The 21,552-nt window shown below is 45.3% G+C and overlaps 1 protein-coding gene across 1 annotated transcript in view; it reads right to left on the bottom strand.

The window, feature by feature from the left end:
* Positions 1–20,177, bottom strand: part of eng (endoglin) — a 26,040-nt gene extending 5,863 nt beyond the window's left edge. Inside the window, 7 exon segments of the mRNA XM_056578234.1 lie at positions 637–779; positions 1,030–1,228; positions 2,434–2,539; positions 2,854–3,040; positions 3,509–3,680; positions 8,886–8,999; positions 19,995–20,177. Of these exon segments, the coding sequence (XP_056434209.1) occupies positions 637–779; positions 1,030–1,228; positions 2,434–2,539; positions 2,854–3,040; positions 3,509–3,680; positions 8,886–8,999; positions 19,995–20,162 (1,089 nt within the window). The 5' untranslated portion in view covers positions 20,163–20,177.
* Positions 20,178–21,552: the final 1,375 nt, after the last annotated feature.

The following is a 21,552-nucleotide window of genomic DNA, read 5'->3' as shown; positions in this document are numbered from 1 at the left end:
GATGATGATGATGATGATGATGGTGATGATGGTGATGGTGATGGTGATGACGAAGGACATGAGGATGGAGTTGAGAATGGATGAGATGACAGAGTTCATGAATGGAGATGAAAGTGGAGGAGATGAAGAAGGAGGAGGAGGAGGAGGAGGAGGAGGAGGAGGAGGAGGAGGAGGAGGAGGAAACAGGAGATGTTTTGGAGTTAATGACTAAGAGATAATCTCAAATTGGATTGGGCAATGGTTTGGAAGCTGATAATTATGTTATATTATCTTCCTACCACCGCTGAAAAACCCACATGCGCCCCCTGAGAAACGCTCCCTTGCACATGTTGTGTACTTCCTTCCTGCCTGCCACACTGTCTAGTCTGCTGTGAAATGGGCCCTTTCCATTAAAATGACTTCACATCCTATTGAATAAAAATACAATAACACCATACTCTGCGAGCGCGTTCTTCACACAATCATAGAACAGACGACCGGTTAATCGGATAAAACCCCCAAGCCTTCCTCCCTCCATTCAGAACGAACACGAAGCTTGTATGGTGCGGAGCCATCGAGACTCAAACCAACAACCTAAAGGAGAATCGTCACGCTGAAGTGAAGTGTGTGTGGGGGGGGGGGTGGGGTTCTCCTCACCTCTGCGTAGATCCTCTTGTCGCTCTGCACCTTGGTGTTTGGCTCGAGGGGTAGGCGGTAGTCCGGGGCGCTGTACAGCTGCATCAGCAGGGGCATGTGGGGCGGGCTGGTGGTGACGGCGGGAACGACCGGATCTCGACTGGCTGCAACCGGGGACATAAAAGGCATGCTGTTCAAATGTTCAAATACTCGTGAATAATTAAATAATTAAACCCAATGTGTAAACCGCTTTTATAATATATCTGCTTATATTGCATATTTGATAAGATAGCCAAGCAAATACAATAAACCCGAGCTGTGAACATTGCTAGATTTTAACGCTAATACATTTAGAATACTTAACAGAAACGTCAAATGTTAAACACAGTTGACCAGGTGCACTCATCTCCTTACCTGGCGAATAGTCTTTCAGTATCAGCAGTAACGGGATCATAGATCCCTCTCCCTGGATTTCGGAGTAGCTGGTGAACGATTTAGCCTTGAAATAGTCGAGGGCCTTCTGCTGCACAGCCAGGGCACTGTCATTGGTCAACGTGACTGACTTGTTCAGTTTGTGGTTGAAGTTGCCAGTCAGCCAGATTTCGTTGGTGGACTGTGTTGGTGAAGGCAAGACAACAACGAACCAATCAGAACATGATCCAACAGATTGTTCTTATGTTGCTCAAAGAGTAGTAGAACAGTAATATAGGATGGCATACAATCCTATATTACCTATATTAGTATATATTAGTACCAAATGATCCCCCTCTTATCATACTCGTACCAAATGATACGCAAGCAAAGAGAAAAACACACTGTTTTTGCGACTGAAAAAGCAAAGCTGCCATTGTCAACTATTAATATCTAGATACGATTAAAATGCAAGATATTGATATGTATATAACGCGTAATATAATATACTGCATAATATATAATGTAGCAAATAGTATACGACAATTTGAAATTGGGCTCGAACTTTTTGATGAATCCAAAAAATAAAGAAATAAGTGAATACTGTCGGGACTGACTTTCCTCTTCCTTCTGCCTCTGGTTCCTCGTCCAATTCAATAAAACCTCAAACGTTCAACTTGTGTAACTTGGCATCGCTACTGAGCTCTCACTCATAAAGCTCTCTCGAGACCCAGGCGCTCACAGTGGGAATGAACACACTTTAATACATTCATCATCGCTTCATCTGTTCGAAAATCCGACATTGTGAGCCGATTGGTCCAGATTACTTTCTTTTTTTTTCAGAGCATGTAGTAAAGATTGTGGTTCCTACTCCGGAAGTCTTCCTGAACCCCCAACTTTTTGGGGATGTGGGCCTGTGCGGCTCTCTAAGACAGTTACTAGACTACAGTTACTCAAGGGCTATAGTGGTGGGGGAATAGATCCAAATCAAATGGCATACAGATGAAATGACCTTGTCGAATTAAAAGCCATTTGGAGTCTGATTAGGAGGCCCTGCCTTTCTCCTGACTTCCGGATTGTTTAGATGCCTTAAGCTGTCTTGCATCGTTGCAGACGCGTCCACTTCCCCCCATAGTGTATTTCAAATGACCATGGCCTCTCCAGCCCAGGCCATCCACAAAGGTCACTCCCCTCACCTTTGTTCTCTGTGTTGTTACAGCCCACCCTCTGAAAGCTCCCGTACAAGAATCACGCACACCCGTTGTCTCTTCGAAGACGCTTGGTTAATGCGCCCAGTGTGACTCCCCATGATCACGCTCCATTAAATCAGATTTTTTGCTGTCAAGAAGTGTTTCTGAAATTATTATTTTTTCATCTGCTGTACAAAATGAACATGACTTGGCTTACTCCAAACTGGAACGGTGGGAGTTTGCCGAAGCTCCATAATGTCCCTTGGGGGCCTCTCAGGAACAGACTAATGGCCTTCTCTGTGTCCACGCGAACCGACACGTTGCTGAAACACAAACACCAGTACGTTAACGGTGCGTCTGAGGGAAGGGCTGCGGCTATCGTCCCGATCAAACGTCATCTATCATATTGCGATTTATTCCTTTGGATTTCTTTCATCATCTAAAGTCATTTACAGGGCACTCGAATACGTGCCATTAATAACACGGTACCTCACCCTTTCACAAAAAGCGCACCAGCAAAATTACAAATTAATTGCCAACTCGGGCTTCGGCCCGTTAATCTTTACGTCACAGGCCCTGTCTCCGTCCATTAACTTCCCTCCACTAATCATGTCGGCGTCGGTGTTGGAACACGTACCGGGGACTGGCGCTGTCTGGGATGTTGATGATGTGGATCTCCCTTTCGCCGGGGGCGTCCACGAAGCAGGACACCAGGGCGGACTGCGGCTTCGGCTGCGGCTCCATGAAGGGCTGCTGCTCCGTGAAGGGCTTCAGCGACGGGTCTTCGTGCTTCAGGACGCAGTCTCTGGAGCCCAGCCCGGTGCCTGTGGAGGAAAATGGCAATTTTTTAAATTGTGGCGGTGTTTTCAAGTCACTGATGCAGCGATTGACCCTTTCTATCATGCATGGTTGCTGTTTGGTGTGACGGCAACTACTATGCCTTTAGAATAGAATAATAGTAATAATCATAATAATCATAAGGTTAATTGTATTTTATTATTAATGATTATAAAAATACATTGCATTTGTATGCCTCCTTTCAGGAGACTCAAGGTTTCCGTACAGAAAAAGAACGGAAACATCACATAGTAGTTAAAATAGTAGTTAAAATGGATGGAGACAATACACATGCAGCAAACAGAATCTTGGAAAAATCCAAGAGACCCTAGGAACACTAACCAACAGGAGGGAAGAGGGAAGAGGGAACAAGAGTTCAATTACAAATAGCACTGTTTAAGTCCCCCCCCGCACAAACAACGGTCACTTCCTCATTATATACTCGCGGGACTAACCTGCTCTCCCAGTGTAGGCGATGTTCCCCGGGTTTCGGATGGCGGTCAGCGAGGTCACGCCCCCAAAGTTCTGTGTGGCCCAGTTGACCAGCTGCCCCAGATCTGTCGGCAGGTCAATCATATGGGTTTGGTCCTTATGCATCATCAAAGTCATGGTGGAATTGTTGCCAACCTGAAAGGAAAACACGACACAGGACCGTATAAATAACAGTGGTTATCCGTTGACGATCAACTACAAGAGTGATCATCTGGCCGTAGGTGAGCTATACAATATTAACACTCCTGTCTGCCTCAGCTGTAGTCCTGTCCAGCTCAAGTGATGGGGAAGGATGACTGCTAAGGCTGAGGGGTTCAATTCCTACTGGGGCCACTCATCCTAAAAAATAGTTTGCACTCAAGGAGAGGTGCATTGTAAGACCCCGGGTTGAAAGTGTTGTTGTTAAAGTAACGTTGAAGGTGATATAGGTAAGGTTTCACAACTTTAATTTCAATGTCATTTTTTCAATGTCATCAATGTCACTTTTCAGCTATGAATGAGTAAAATGCTCAGTGAGAATATCCTTCCTGGTCGACTTAGATTTTGGAATGCTCCTGGCTCAGTTCTGACCAATCGAGGCATCTCTCTTCCGGTTGGAAGGTTCAGGGGATTATCTTGCCTGTCAATAACATGCAAGCACACTGTTACCAGAGTTCCACCAAATGTTTGTGAATTAAACACTTCTCAATGGTGGAGAGGCATAGGGAGGGCCCGGAGAGGGTGGGTGGTTTGTTTTCTAAACCTTGCTCTCTTCTGCTCTCTACAACTCTCAAATTTCACAGACACCAGCTTTAAGAAGCAACACAATATTAATATTTATTGGTCACACCTTTTTTCTCCCTGGAGTAATGAGTGAGTCAGCTCTTTATTCATAGGACTTTTCCTCCTGTTCACCCATTTACTGCCACCTTCTACTACCACACACACACACACACACACACATACACACGTACACTGTACACACACACTGTACACACGCACGCACACGCACACAGTACACACACACACACCTCTTACCACTGCTATTCTCAAAGCAGGGTCCATTTGAAAAGGAATGTTTATTATGGTTAAGTGTCCTGGCGATTTCAGTTGGAACCCCCCCCCCACCCCACGACACCCCCCACCCCTACTGGAGGCATAGTCCTTCCTCCACTTCCTGTCTTGGGCCAGGAAACTGGCCCTTTTTTTAAACGGCGTGCGTCATTACAGTTGGCTGGAATCTGGCCCCTATATGGGGTCAAAATATACTGTCCACTAGTGCTGCTAGCCGCATGGAGGTCGATGGAAACATTATACCTTATGGGATAATAATAATACTTGTATAATGGATTATTTTGTTTTTCTGGAAACAGTATTGGATAAGGGTAATATTTGACCCATTAGTTAACTGACATTAATCAACTGGTTAATTAATTAATTCAGTCATAAAAATGTATTACCAGTTATTTAACTGGTTAACTAGCGGCCTAAAAAATAATTTACTAATGGTGTTCCTGTTTACTGTTTTCCTGTTTACTAATGGTGTTCCTGTTTTTTGCATTGTTCATGGTAACTTAGGTAATGGTATTCAAGTAGGATATTTATTTATACATTATTAAATAGAGTTAGGGCTAGGGCTAAGCCTAGCCCCAACCAGATTTATGTACCCTTATTGTAGAATGTTCCTGTTATGCTTTTGATGTACATAGAGGGATAGGGGTTAAGTCTGAGTTTTTTGGTGTCTGGGCAAATATACAAAAATAGTTACACAACTTCATTACTGTATGTACTGTGTGGATAAAACGGGGATATGAGTGCGTTCCCTTGACATAATAGCATAATCACTCTACAGCTGTTAGTTTGGTACATCAGCAATGTTCTATATAATTCAAAAGTCTGGAAAAAGAACATTCCAGAAAGCAGTTTCCTGGGTGTGTGTGTGTGTGTGTGTGTGTGTGTGTGTGTGTGTGTGTGTGTGTGTGTGTGTGTGTGTGTGTGTGTGTGTGTGTGTGTGTGTGTGTGTGTGTGTGTGTGTGTGTGTGTGTGTGTGTGTGTGTGTGTGTGTGTGTGTGTGTGTGTGTGTGTGTGTGTGTGTGTGTGTGTGTGTGTGCGTGTGCACATATGCTTGTTTGAGGGCAGTTGAAGTCGTCTGATTGAACAGTTGGATTAAAACAAAATGAAAGGGGAAAAGATTAACTGCCACTGATGTGAACCAGCTCTTTTGGGGACAACACATTTGGGAAACTGGAGATAATAAAGTCAAAATAAGATTCCAGAGAAAGTTGTCCCGAGACGCAATTCAAAGTAATCCTTCTAATATGTTGATTAAAGCAAATTTGCACATCATCAAGCGTGATGCAATCACAGAAATGAACATTTCTCTGGGTAGTAGATTCATTTAGGTAGGAATACTCTAAAGTACAACGCGTGGGTATGTCTTACAAATATAAAGCAGATGGTACAAATGTTTCCATGTGGTATTGATCTGTCTCGCTCACCCCTTCTCCAACATTGACTTGATGAAGCTTTTTTTACAGAGAATCGGTTCCCTCTGTAAAGCTTTACTATCAAATTATGAATTTGAGTGATGATTTAATCGTAACTCAAGGTCTACGCTGCCTAAAGTCAGAAACATTTTAATATCCTCTCCAGTGGCTGAATGGGCCGGAAAAAAAAAATGATGATTCAAAAAATTCATCAAGGTCGATCACCAGACGCTCAGAGGGGCGAGGTGGAATACAGGATACAAATGCACAGTGCGCTACAGAAAAACGTTTGGAAAAACAAAACAGAAAGCTCTACTCGGCTCCGGGAACTTGCTGAGCCATCTCCTGTTTGGATTGGGTCCCTTAGTCCCCAGCGTGCTTCCAGGTATCACCACCTAATCCTGTACTGGTATAAAGGTTCACACTATGTCCCTAAAGTACTATGTCCCCATAACACTGGCCCTATTATGCTACCAACACCCTTGGTTCACATTATGTCCCCAACACACTCTGTCCCCAATATGTCCCCAAAACTACACACTCCGTCCCCGACTCACTCTGTCCCCAACACATAATGTCCCCAACACACTCTGTCCCCAATATGTCCCCAAAACGACACACTCCGTCCCCGACACACTCTGTCCCCAATATGTCCCCAAAACGACACACTCCGTCCCCGACACACTCTGTCCCCAATATGTCCCCAAAACGACACACTCCGTCCCCGACACACCCTGTCCCCAACACAGTCTGTCCCCAATATGTCCCCAAAACGACACACTCCGTCCCCGACACACTCTGTCCCCAACACATAATGTCCCCAACACACTCTGTCCCCAATATGTCCCCAAAACGACACACTCTGTCCCCACTCTTTCCCCAATACACTGTGTCCCCAACACACTCCGTCCCCGACACACTCTGTCCAATACACTCTGTCCCCAACACATTATGTCCCCAACACACTCTGTCCAACACACTCTGTCCAATACACTCTGTCCCCAACACATTATGTCCCCAACACACTCTGTCCAACACACTCTGTCCCTAACATGTCCCCTACACACTCTGTCCCCAACACACTCTGTCCCCAACACACTCTGTCCCCAACACATTATGTCCCCAACACACTCTGTCCAACACACTCTGTCCCCAACACACTCTGTCCCCAACACATTATGTCCCCAACACACTCTGTCCAACACACTCTGTCCCTAACATGTCCCCTACACACTCTGTCCCCAACACACTCTGTCCCCAACACACTCTGTCCCCAACACACTCTGTCCCCAACACACTCTGTCCAACACACTCTGTCCCCAACACACTCTGTCCAACACACTCTGTCCAACACACTCTGTCCAACACACTCTGTCCAACACACTCTGTCCAACACACATTATGTCCCCAACACTCTCTGTCCCTAACATGTCCCATACACACTATTTCCAAACACACTCTGTCCCCAACACACTCTGTCCCCAACACACTCTGTCCCCAACACACTGTGTCCCCACTATCTTTCCCTCAATGCAGTGCCCCAGATGAGCCGTCAAACCCCCCAGTGACGTCCTTCCTCAGACAGACACAGAGCAGATGCTGTTGTTTCAGGTTAAAGACAACACACACACAATCACTCCCCCGCGTGATCCCACCGAGAACATCCCGTGGGCCGGGGGAATGTACTGCAGACCCCTCAGCAGGATGTAACACACGGTGTAGGATCTCTACTCTTTTACTGGAAGCGCATCATCTTTTTTGTAGGCGCACCGGTTCTCTTGTTAATGACGTGACAAACTGAAAGATGGTCAATTGAGACAAAAAGTTTTTTAGATGGTTTTATATTTTGACTGTTCCTTAGAATCACTATGGCTTTCTTGCTTTCTTTTGTCCACATCTGCTCGCACTGTCAATTGAATAGATTCATATTTCCTGAAACCCATTTGCCTCAGATTGATTTTAATTTACTCCCAGTCTGTCCTGCAATTATGCGAGGCACAGCAACAATCCTAAACAGTTAAATACAACATCACTTCTTCAATGTTGTTTTAGGGAATCCAACAGTGTGAGTCCAAGAAAGTCCAAGAAAATGCAGAAATTTCCAATTTATTACAGACAGACTCAACCTGACACTGACAGAGGCCCTTGAACAAAGTGAAAACTAAACCTCATTGGATTCTCATTGGAACAGCTTTTTCTTTTTCTTTTTTACAGACAATGCAGTTGGTCGTTTTTCTTTTTTCTTTTTTCTATCTGGCTACCCAAGCACACCCACTCTGTTATCTATTTTATAGAGTGCAGTGCTCAAATGTAAACTGTCGCACACACAGAGAGAAGCCCTGGGGGAGAGTCAGCGAAAACAAACAAGGTTAATTGTTTCTCTAAACTGGCCCTGAGGACCACACATCTGTGCTACTTTGATTCCACACCAAGCATCTGGCACTAGCTTCGTACATCTGGGGGGTGGGAGTATTAAAACAAAAATACTCTGAAGTCCAACCACGAATCGATACAAATATTGATTCGCTAGATGTGCTACTGTGTAACTGCTACTGCTAGTACTATTGTTATGGAACCCCTGTGAAAGACGCTACGTTACTGGAAGGCCAACCCAGATGTGGGTCTGCACTGATTATGGGTCTGCACCGAGGCCCGGGTAGAAGACATATAGATAGTCGGCTGGACGGCTACGCCGACATGAAGTAGACTGGTTTAGTCTGCTACCCATGCCCTGGCACCTGTAAGGAGCCTTGGGTAGTTCGCATACCCAATGTGAATGTCAGGGTGCCGGGGGGCCATACACCTGTGTGTTTACCCTGCTGGAACAGCTCTGTGAAGGGGGTCCAATTGAAAGTAAGGGCATTAATGTACTCACGTAGATGTTGACGTCCTTGTTCAGTGCCAAGAGCACATGGCTCGCAGCAGGGGAGCTCGAGGTGAGGATGACCTTCATGGGCCCGGCCATGGTCATGTTCAGACAGAACATACCCTGGAAGACAGAGAGATTGAGCTTGGATTTAGAATATGTTGTCATTTAGTGGATTGTTCGATCCGTAGTGAACTACGGGCTGAACAGTCAAATCCTAAGTGTCACGGCAGAGTTCCTTAAGAGTGGCTCTAGAGTAGCTGTTGACCCATTACCACAGAGAGGTCATCGTAGGACAAATACAGGTGTTTCTCATAACACTAACAATGGTTCATGGCCTTTTCATGTTCAAGGGTACTACAGGGTAGGCTCAGCTACCTTTACATTAGTGCGTTTAGCAGACGCTTTTACCCACAGCCACTTACCATAAGTACATTTGTCATTGACCCTGGACAATGTTCGCTGGTACAAAATAGTAGCAGACCTATAATAAGTATTATGAGCGAAAACTGTGTGTACTACGTTGACACCTCTGTGAAAAGGATCGGAATCAGAAACAAAAGGTTAGGTCATTCAGTGTCACAGAGTACATGTTAGGAGTAACAATGCAAGACATGTTCTCAATACATCTCCTATATCCAATGTGTCCGTCACTGCCGATCATGCACTTGGAAACATGCTCTCCTTGAAACCGAGTGACCCACATTATCATATCTGGACAGTACATCACCAGGGGTGATTGGATGACATCATCGGACATGTATGAGATGACGATTAAGTTATAAATCAGCTCAACAGGGGAGTCCGGTCGTACAATGTGTTAAATACATGTACAGATGTAGGATGTCTGGGGTAGGTGGTCACACAATCGCACGCACGCACGCACACAAGCATGTTTCGGTTGTTCAGGGTTGTACAATCATGCGTTAAAACAAACCGAACACAATAAACAAAGAAAGAATCAGCAGACGCAACCGCTTCGCCTTGTCGACTAGACATTTCCTACAACCCGTCTCCAAATGAGCTTCCGTAAAAAAAAAAGAAGACAAAGCAAATTGGAAGCACAGATCTACAACCCCGAATCCTCATCTCCTGCAGCGCCATGACACCTCGCTATCCAGAGGGAGGCCGTCTGAAATTCATCGCACCGCAGAGGCAAGAATTTAATCTAACACTGCAGGCTCCAGCAGAGAGAGCGATCTGCGGAAGGGGCTGGAATGGTCGTGGCTCGGCCGGTAATGGTATCTCTGTAGCGGGGCTGATAAAGCGCCCATGCAAACAAACGCTGAACAGACCCTTCTCTATACCCTTCCTTCAGCTTTTATTGAGCCGCTGACGAGGAGCACAGGAGCACTGCCTGCCAGAGGGTAGGAGTCGTCAGGGCGGGAATGGTGACCGTCTCAGGTGCACGCGTCATGCAGCAGGGAGCGCCTGGAGAAAGGGAATGATTTGAGGGGGCTGTGTGTATGACGAGAGCCTTGATCGGCAGCCGGTCGAAGTCACGGGGCCCAGGGTCAGACTGCCGAGGGTGTGTTGATACAAGAGGGAGGGGTCGGTGAGGGCAAGGCGGTGGCGGCGCTGGAGGAAGCATCCGTCCACCCGTTGGTAGGTGTCTGTCATCCGTTATCATCCTTACATTCAACCTTCCATCACCCTAGCATCCATCCATCCATCCATCCATCCATCCATCCATCCATCCATCAAACTGTCTATCCATGCATCTCTCCATCGACCCACAATCCATCCATCCATACACCTATCATCCATCCATCCATCTAACTATCATCCATCCATCCATCTAACTATCATCCATCCATCCATCCATCCATCTAACTATAGTCCATCCATCCATATAACTATCATCCATCCATACGGCCATTCATCTATCCGGCCAGCCCCTTGCCAAAAGTTCTTTCAGGGCATATCCAAGTTAAGCCATGGGATAAGGGACCAGAACGCTGACACGCACTACCCTGAACCCTTTTTTAAGAAGAAAACTAAGATGTCATAAGAGTCATTGTTTCGCCATCAGCGTGGAGAGATGCACACTACAGTGCCCAATCCTTTCATGTCGTGACTCAACAGAAACGGATTGGCTGCAGCACACTCTTATTACAGAAACCGAAAACAAATCATGGACGCGGTAGTTTTAAATGGCATTTTTTTAATTATTTAACAGCCGAAAAAACTTTTGTTGTATTTATTTTATTATTATTTGTTTATTTTTGTTCTTCCCTTTTTTAAATGAATCCAACTGTACAATCATAATAAAAACAATATCTGTGCTACCAGGCAGTCTCGATGTACCCCCTCCTGCTGTGAGATTTGGCAGAGAAAGAGAGAGCAAGAGAGAGAGAGACAGAGAGACAGAGAGAGAGAGACAGAGAGAGAGAGAGATATTCAAATCCGTTCCAGATCTGTGTTGTGCTTTCTGTACACTGCTGGGTAAACACCTGGACCCCCCCTCCCCATATAGATTCAGTGGCGTGTCCAATCGCACAAGGGGCCAGTTGTCAACGCTCTAGCCACCGCAAAGGAACACTCTACGGCTGTACGACATATGGGAGAGGATAGGTCTGAGTTGAAAATGTTAGCTACATTAGTTAAGTTAGCGAAATGGTCTGAGCTATGAAATTGACTTGGGAAAACGATGAACAATGAATTAGCAATGAATGGATTTACAATTCATCATTCACGTGATAGCTTTGCTTTGCTCAAATATTTGATTCCTCTTACATCCTTGTGTTGGTTTTACTGCCAAACACTACCAAAATATTATCCCATAAACCCCTAACAGCTTCCTTCCATGGAAATGGACTCGTGTTTTCGCTTTGGCAAACGTCAAATCCCCGTTATTAAATTCATCTTGTTGCTACCTGCTGGGAGCCGCATATGATCTAAAAGGATTATGATGAGCTAATGCCAGATCATGGAGCGGTAATTGCCGGTCTCCCGCGGAGCGAGACGAGGCCAGAGTAGGCCTCATAACATGGACAAACACCACAACAAACCGAGACGGAAGAGGAAGACGAAATTAAAAAATAAAAACAAGCTGACGGGAGAGCCTTCGAAATGTCACGGGCGGGACAGAAAGAGAAGGACGTAGAGGAGGGTGAATACATCTGATAATGAAGAGGATGTGAACTGGGAGGATGTTTGCCGCGGCGTGATGTGCGACAGATCCGTATAGCGGCGCGTCTACAGAGTGTGCGTCGCGTGGAAGAAGGTCACCGAAAGGAATGAACGAGAAGAGAGCGAGGGAAGGAAGGTGAAGGGAAAAACGGTGGCTGATGCTATCGCATCCCACCGAAATGATGGCGGGATGCGATAGCTGTTGATTTTTGACACAGGTTTCGCATGCGCACGCGTCAAGTCGAAAAACGTATCAGGTCGTTTTTCCTAATTCAGCCAAATCCACCTCCATTAGTTTGCATTTGTTATTGTGTTGGTTTAGCCCTTCTGGATATATCGTCTTGCCTGCCAACATTAAACCATTGCACCATCTCACTAATTAGCCCAACGAGGTGGACTTTGTGGGAGCCCCTTGTTTGGCAGGAAGTCGAAATTTAAATGCAATCCTGTTATGTCGCTGCGTCTGCTCCCTCCGCAAGACGGGAAACATCCCGATGTGAGCGGGGCGAGTGCGCGGGGTATTAAGCTCCAAAAAAAAAAAAAAGTGTGTGTGCGTGCGTGTGGTTAGGAGTTGAGAGAGAGAGAGAGAGAGAGAGAGAGAGAGAGAGAGAGAGAGAGAGAGAGAGAGAGAGAGAGAGAGAGAGAGAGAGAGAGAGAGAGAGAGAGAGAGAGAGAGAGAGAGAGAGAGAGAGAGAGAGAGAGAGAGAGAGAGAGAGAGAGAGAGAGAGAGAGAGAGAGAGAGAGAGAGGGCTGTAGTGTCTAACCAGGCATGGATCTCCATTTCACTGTTTATGGTTAGTGTGTTGTTTTTTGATTTGGACTTTTCTTACTTTTATCCCCCCGCCGTCTTGTACGGGCAGAGGGAAGCCGATTCACAATAGGACTACAGACACAGCCATTACTGGGTAGGAATTGATAATGAGACATGGAAGCGGAGGAGTGGTGCAAACAAGTGAACAGGGGGATATTTCTGCAGCATGGCAGCGCCGGATATAACCCTAATTGAAAGGAAAAGAACAGCGTTGTGGCTGGTGTGGGTAAAAATAAAGCCCGGAAGAGTCGCATTCATAATGAATTTGACATGCTTTACCTTCAAACGAGGAATACTGTCGGCATGAAAGCTGCCACGGCTTCACGGAGTAATGACACAAAGAAAGAAGGAATTGTATTTTCTCGTTTTTTGTTAGCTTATGTTCAAACAATGCGCCTTTTTCTCACGTGAATATTATATTGTGTTGTAGTATTATGCAGTGTGGAACAGTAGCAAAAAGGGTAAATAAAATGTATGATACATTGACGATACAAAATCATTTTAACCCCAAATTCATAAAATATTCAAAACAATGAAGAAGAGAATGTGGAGTTGTATATTAGGATAAGAAGATGATGTCCACCTCACTGGCCTCATTCTCCTACAACCAGCTCGGTCACCATAACTTTAATAAACCCCCCACACATTTTACCCCGTGCCCCCATGATCACATGACCTCCGACCTTTGAACCAAGCAAAGTACAAAAGCAATCGTTTTCCCTCCTCAGACCTCTTTCCCTTTCTCTTTTCCTCAAAGCACTCCTTTCCCCCTTCTTCTCTTCTCCACTGCAGCACAGCCTCTGCTGACGCTGCTTCCACTTATTCTTTTGTGTCTCGCGTCTCACCCCAGGCCGGCACAGAGGGTCCGGTCTCGGGCCCTGTGCAAGGCTCCCCTCGCCCCCTAGGGGGCCGGCCGTGCCAAGGTGTCACATCAATGGGCTGTGGAAGAACTACTCCTCCCGCAGTTCTTTTTTTCTTACTTGGTTTCCTTGGACGACCATTTTTCTTATTTTCGCTGCCCATCCAATTACCTCTGAAACCCCCCCTCTCTGTGTCTTTCTTTGTCTCTGTGTGTGTGTCTCTGTCTGTGTGTGTGTGTCTCTTTGTGTGTCTCTGTGTGTGTCTCTGTCTCTTTGTGTGTCTCTGTGTGTGTCTCTGTCTCTTTGTGTGTCTCTGTGTGTGTCTCTGTCTCTGTGTGTGTCTCTGTCTCTGTGTGTGTCTCTCTACTGTGTCTCTCTTTGTGTGTCTCTACTGTGTCTCTCTTTGTGTGTCTCTCTGTGTGTGTCTCTCTGTGTGTGTCTCTCTCTCTCTCTCTCTCTCTCTCTCTCTCTCTCTCTCTCTCTCTCCTCTCTCTCTCTCTCTCTCTCTCTCTCTCTCTCTCTCTCTCTCTCTCTCTCTCTCTCTCTCTCTCTCTCTCTCTCTCTCTCTCTCTCTCTCTCTCTCTCTCTCTCTCTCTCTCTCTCTGTGTCCATCTCTCTCCTGCCACAGAAGAAAAAAGAGAGGAGGAGAGGGAGATATTTTCTTCTGTGGGCCGTTACCCTTCTAGGAGCACATTTTAAATCTGAATTATGGTCATATTTGTGACCTGTGGGGATGGATTATGGAATAAGGGGCGGAAGAGCGGTGCTTTGGCGGCACATTCCTGCTTTTGTTTCGGTGATAGCATGAGGAATGGATTCAGGGTTTGGGCTTTTTGTTCTTTTTTTTTTTAATCAGTGCAAAGTGCAACGCAGGTGAGACTAAACTGTCACTGCTAGGCCCTAAATCAGCGCGCGCCACAATGGGATGTTGGGAGATGGTAATGAAAAGAGGAAGAAGGCTAGGGGTGGAGGAGATGGGGGGGGGGGGGGGGTGGAGACAGAGAATGCCAGATTGGGGAGCGTCTGCAAGAAAAATGCTTCCCATCCAGCCGGACAGCTCTGGCAAGAGATAAAGACATTCCCTTCTATTAATGTGTTTACGAAAAAAAAAAAAACTCCTCCAAAGGCTGACATTTCTTCGTTCCGCCTTAGGAACAGATAAGAACGTTGTGATACTAAATGTTATGACCCCTTCGCTCCTTCAGGTTTTTTTACACGAGGAAAAACCATCCACTGGCTGTCCCCGAAGACAGCAGGATATGGTAGCTGGCTGGAATTTCCATTTAATTAGGACGCCATGTTTCACAAAACCAAACGGCTTTTTGAGAATATTCAGCAATACCCCACACGCATCCTCTCGCACACTTCCCCGGTTCAACACAAAAAAACAACTGGTAATCGTTTTCCTTAATCTGGCTCCCAAAGAAAGCTGAATTTGCAGAAGAAAGCTGTCATTGTTTGAGTTTTTCTCCCACTTATAGCACTCTGGAAGGTGCGTGTTCCTGTGTGTTCCTGGTGTCGGTGAGGTGGGACATCCCCCTACACACAGTCTGGATACAGCTGTTTGTGTGCCATGAAAAAGGCTATACAAAAGCAATGAGTTGGTATTAATGTTATTATCATGCACAAATGCAATGATTTCGAAGTATTATTGATAATACTTACATTGATACTAAATTAGCATTTGTAGTGTTACCATGGACCTTGCATTGAGTTTCAATCGCTTTTAATCATATTTAATGGTATAAGTGTTGTGATAAAATACAATTTAGCATCCTATAGACTGTCATTCAAGAGCAAATGTAAATTTGTCTGTCATAGTCATGGTATCTCAAACGACTGATGTTATGACGGCGATCAGTAAAGTTTTTTTTTATTCCACGTTACCCTGAAACAAATGAAAACATGAAAAAAAAGAGGAACTAAAGAAATATGATGAAATGGCGGACTTTCAAATGTAACCATGCCATCGCATTGGACTCTGTAATGTGGAATTGTATATTTCAAATATATCGGTTCGATGGAAAAAAAGGGGAAATCTAAAATGCTAAATATCAGAGTGAGGGTGAAACACAAGACTGTTCTCGTGCACGCCACCGCAGCTTCAGAGAGTCGTGCTATATATTACAGTCGCTTTCTTATCGGAGAGGGGACTTTGAAAAGACGATTCCCTGCTGGTGTTTCTTGTCGTGCCTTCATTAGTTTTGTGTGGCGCGGAGGGATTTAGGCAGACAGACCTCGGCTGCTGTATCGCACCGTCTCGCTGGGAATCACCACCCAACACATTAAGCCCCCTGCTTCCAAATCGCCCACATCTTACAGGCCTCCTGTCTGCATCCACAACACCGGCTGAAAGATGGGAATGAAGGCACAGTTTTTCTCAGCAAAAGAGACAAAGAGGGAGAATGAGAGAGTAACACACAGAGAGACGCTCAGACAAACAGACACACAAAGCGAGAGAGAGAGAGAGAGAGAGAGAGAGAGAGAGAGAGAGAGAGAGAGAGAGAGAGAGAGAGAGAGAGAGAGAGAGAGAGAGAGAGAGAGAGAGAGAGAGAGAGAGAGAGAGAGAGAGAGAGAGACTGAGAGAGACAGACAGACGCAGACGAAGACAGAGATGGAGAGATAGAGAGAGAAAAAGATAGAGAGGACCAAATGAGATGGAAGCAACACAGACAAGGTAGCGAACGAGCAGTGATAAAGACATGACTAATGTTCTCTGACCAGACAATGTGGGCCAGTGAAAAATGGAGGCTTCTGCGGCAATAAGACTACAGATTAAAAGTGGTAGTCTCTTTTTGTTTTTGTTTTGCTGTGATCTAGAAAAATGATGCTTCATCGTAGACTTGACAACAAAAAATACCAGACAGTAAATTATAAAATATTTATGTTTTTTTTATACTGTGATGTAAATAAGTCGTCTACAGCAAAACGCTAGCAAGTTTTACCCTCTTGCCAAATTCAGAAACAAATGGAAACAACACCCAAAGCCTCTGATAATATAAATGTATTCTGAGCCACTCAAAGTAACCCACCCAACAGCAGTGAACGCGAGCCTGCTGCTGGACAACCCAATAAAGTCCACCGAATGTGTGTGTGTGGAAGGACAGAACAGAAAAAGGTGAGCGAAAATCGAAAAGCCCGAAGCTGCGACAGAGAGACACCAGGCGATGTTGTAAAGCTGTTAGGAGACACAGGGTTTCTTCAGGTCAGTCCTACACCAGCAGATATCATGGCTGGTTTTTACTTCATACCAGTGGATCTCTGCCACAGCAACCACTGTGGAACATTACTGGTTGGTCCGTCTCACAAAACAGACTTGATTAATATCTAAAGTAAAGTCTGACAGCAGACCGGTGTGGGTGTCAGATTGACTCGGCTGCCAGAGCGACTCGGGGTCCTGCGCTTACAGATGACGTATCAACACTTGACGTATCGACACAAACGGCACTGGTTAACCCTAAAAAAGTTTTATAATCAACACCTTGTTAGCTCACCGAATGAGTTTTGTACGGCAGAATATCTCTGAAACAAGCGTAACTCCGCTCCTTTACTGTCTAGGCTCTGTGCCGTTCTTCCCGGAAGTTCGGCTGTAGCAAAGTAGGACTGCTGATTCCCAGATCACTGGTAGAAGAAATAAGTGGTCATCAAGCTTCTTGTCAAAAGAGTAAATAGTGACAAGAAGGCGGAGCTAGATTCCAGTTAATGCCGGGAATTAATGCCCGTTAATGCCGGGAATCCGATTTCTTTGGAGGCCCCAGCCAGCGGAATGGGAGTTCTGATGGTCAAATACTGAGAACCAAGAGCCCAGAGGATGTGATGTGTCAATGTTCATCATCCCTTTGACAATAGGGTCGGAGAAGGTTCACAGAATCCCCCTCTCCCTGGTAGCAATGAGTCTTAACCTCCTCACGAACCGAAGGACGTGTGTCATGGGCAGGTCCACATGATTCGGACAGAAATGATCATTCAATGTAACAGGCTTACAAAGAGATTTATTTAAGACTGACCAAAATCTGGATTTCAATTAATATGCAATTGGTACCCTGGTCATGTGTGACACATCATAGAAAAGATAGGTTTGTATGACGAGGGGGAGGATGACGCACTAGAGTCCTTCACCCACACTGCAGGTCAATGATTTTCTTGGAAGAGCTCAAGTCATAGCGTTCACCAGAAGTCACTGATGAGAATTAAATAATTTAAACCCATTATAGTTCTGCCAGTTGCTAGGCAGCCTTTGTAAACTTTGGAGAGTAAATCAAGTCTGAATTAAAGAAATGAAGACACAGGACAGGAAGAAAAGCTGAATTATGAGGGAGATAGAGAGGAGTAGGCTTTTTAAAGACTATTAAGGACAACAGATTGAGCTTGAGGTGTGAAGGGCTGCTCAATTATTCTAGCTCCAGACAGTATTCATCATTTTTTGAGCAAGGACACAAGCAACTCTACTTCCCCCAAAATCGAAAAAAAACAACTCATAATTTCATCATAATTTGTCTCTTCTATTCGACAATCAACCAAAAGAGTATGCACAATCTTTTCACTACGTCAAAGAAAACACACAACATGTCCTGATTCACCTGTAGGCATATGCTTTGTTTCAACACAATAGAGTCCAACACAGCCGGCTATAAGTTTGAAGTAAATATCCGACTAGGCCCGAGCCTATGGTATAGCACAGCATATTGTATAGTCTACAGTCTATTGTTTCGCACACACCATTCCTGAAGCGATAGCGGACAGAGTTGCAGCCATACTTTCCCCTAGTCTGAGAACTCCCTATATGTTTACATGATTTTTGTATACATTTGCTTGTTCTGCTTTTTAACGCATTGATCGACAGGATGTGAAGCGAGGAAGTGAAAGCAATCGAACCTGTGGCGACCTCAAGGCCTGTTGCCTTCGCGTTTAGCTCGTAAGCGGATGGAGCCAGCAAGACACCACAAGTGTATGTTTAGAGAGACGTGGATTGATCTGAGATGTGCAGTGTTTGAGCCAAACTACGTTAGGGGGTTAGGTCTTTATGTGGAAACTTCTTTGGGGGGCCACCTGTTTTAAGTAACCGTCTAAAGAAACACAATGCCCTTTCATATACTTGTAAGAATAGTGTCTGCTTTTTTTTGTTTTGAGCCACGTCAAAGACCGTTTTCTGTCACCCTGTTGGGAGACAAACTTTGCAGACTCTGAATTTGAATAGTCGTGCCGTCGGAAGACAACAGCGGATTACGACAGCGTTAGGAATAGCAAGGCAGCGTGCGACATGGTGTGTCACGAAATTAGCTTCAAACTGAACGTGATGCAATCATTAGCCAACGGTATATCTTCTGCTATCGCTGGAGCAGATAAATGTGATATATATATAGATTAAATATAGCACACAGAAACTGTTCACGCGTTGACAGTACTTCACGGTTGTCAGACGCTATCGCAGAAATAACCCAAACAACAGTTTGTGATCGCAATCTTATCTTTGCATTGCTCAAGCCTTTCAAGTACATAATTATACCATGCCAAAGGACAAATGTATAAGAACATAAGCATATGTGGCCTTCATAGAAAGAAAAACCTGTTAAAACCTGTATTTATTATTAAAGTTATCATCAAATTTCATGAGAACACATATCATGCATCGTTGAAAGTAAGACTCAGATCGTTAGTAGTTTCTATACGTTATACCGTCTGACATTCTCAGTAAATATTGCACTTCACACATCGGGGACCTCAGGGAAAAGAGGCGCGAACCCGCCGTGACCCTGCATCCACTCGGGTTTGAACATCTGACACGTGTTAATGGTCAAGCGTTACACTGGGGAGTCCCTGGTGTTTACACTGAATGCGGCTAGCTGCTCACTAACACGCTAGCTCTGTCATCTGGAATCACTCACACCCCCCTGACGCAAGTGGCCGTTTCACAAGAGGAGTGGGCGGGGGGGGGGGGGGGGGGGGGGGGGGGGGAGAAGATAACAGCCGTGTTTGGACTATTATATTAAAAAGGATTTCATACACTGGAGAATTATCCCAGGATGTTTTTCCTATCTAATGGTGGGGAATTAGTTATTACGGACCCGGTAGCCAAAACATATATTTCCTTAGAATAACGCAGCACAATATGTGTAGCACACATTTATCGTAAAGACTGCGTTCAGGCCTGCGTCGCACATAACAGGAATAACAGTGATTAAACAAAAAAAGAGGTAATAGGGATGTTTGTTGTGCAATCCTGTGTAGCTCAGTCGGTGGAGCGTGGCATTAAACCACTGTGAGTGGGAGGGGGTGGGGGTTAGACTCCTCCCCCCCGCATGCGTCCATACGTACACTCGGGCCGGGCTGGATGTTGAGGATGTGCACCTCCTCGTTGCCGGAGGTCAGGAAGCTGGTCCAGCAGCCTACGGGCATCTCCTCTACCTGCACCCAGGGGTTGGCCTTGGGTAGAGGCACACAGCTCTGAGCAGCCCCTAGACAGGACACAGCACACAGCAGCATCAGGGGAGCGGTTCAGACGGGCAATGTGTACGGTAGGCTGTGTCTTTATGCCATGATGGTGGAGGTGTGAATTATGAATCCAAGAAGAGGGGAACTACTGTGGAAATAAAAGTTTGCAATGAATGAGAAAAAACAGAAAGTCGTTGAATGTTACACAATGCTTTTGTGTCTTTCGGGGAAGCCGGTTTTAAGGTCTGAAATGGTTTGAATCGGTTCCCAGGAAAAACATTAATCTTAGGAAAACACTAGATCACTGCATAGCGATTTTCTTAATATGTATTTATTATTCTAATTTTCTTTTATTATGACCTATGACCAAAAGACACGCGTCCGTTGAGGTCATCACCCTGACACTCGACAAATGAATCTCATGCTAAACAGGCCACCTTCAGAAGTACCAGGACCTTAACACTTTGATAGACTCAATCAATCAACGTCTGAGTGCACAATAAGGACCTCCGAAGGTGTGGTGGTTTCCTGTCTCATTCATGTCTGCCTCCTTCATACGTCCATATCCTCCTCCCAGAAGGCAAGGCTCGGTGAGCTTTAAAGTTATTATTAGTCCCATTTTGTTCCCGTTGGTGACTCAGTGTATGGCGTCTTAGTGGAGGGTGTTCAGACGTTGGCTCCGTTGGATAAAGCTAGCTATCTAGTGTATTTGCAAAACAGATTACTCTGCACCTATTATTTATCGTCATCGCAGAGCCGGGACACTGCAGCTGTGTTGCTGTGTGTGTGTGTGTGTGTGTGTGTGTGTGTGTGTGTGTGTGTGTGTGTGTGTACGTGTGTGTGTACGTGTGTGTGTGTGTGTGTGTGTGTGTGTGTGTGTGTGTGTGTGTGTGTGTGTGTGTGTGTGTGTGTGTGTGTGTGTGTGTGTTCTCCTTCATAACAGCAGTGCGTTCTACATTTAGAAAGCATGAACTGTTGCCAAAGAAAACGTTGACCATTTGTATGCACTGTGATATTCTCCTCCAATGAACCGACTCCTTCCTCAGGAAGCACAGGGTCAGTAACCACTTCCTACCCAATCAGAAGCCACCCTGGAAGACCTATGTCCCGCCTTATCTAGTGAGAGATGAAAAGATCTGATTGGGGGTTTTATCTGGCCATTGTGGTGTCACCAGGAAGCAGACATCACAGCCGAGGCATTTCTCCGATCCCTGATTGGCTGCTGAGGATCAGGCCTTTAAAGCTCTGAAAAAACGCAGACTATCTGTCTCCTAGTGCTGGGAGATTTTACTCACGCTACAATTAGCGTCAGGAATGAGTCAACGTCTCGTCGGAAATCGCAGAAACACATCTTAAGCCGAAGGCCGCTTCAACGTTCACCACAACAAAGGGAGGAGTTATTCAAACTGTTAACAAATGTAATGAGGATTTTTTTGACTTG

The sequence above is a fragment of the Gadus chalcogrammus genome, chromosome 19, assembly GCF_026213295.1.
Source record: "Gadus chalcogrammus isolate NIFS_2021 chromosome 19, NIFS_Gcha_1.0, whole genome shotgun sequence".
Lineage (NCBI taxonomy): Eukaryota > Metazoa > Chordata > Actinopteri > Gadiformes > Gadidae > Gadus > Gadus chalcogrammus.
Note: the sequence above shows the minus strand (reverse complement) of the source record. Positions and strands in the feature narration are given on the sequence as shown.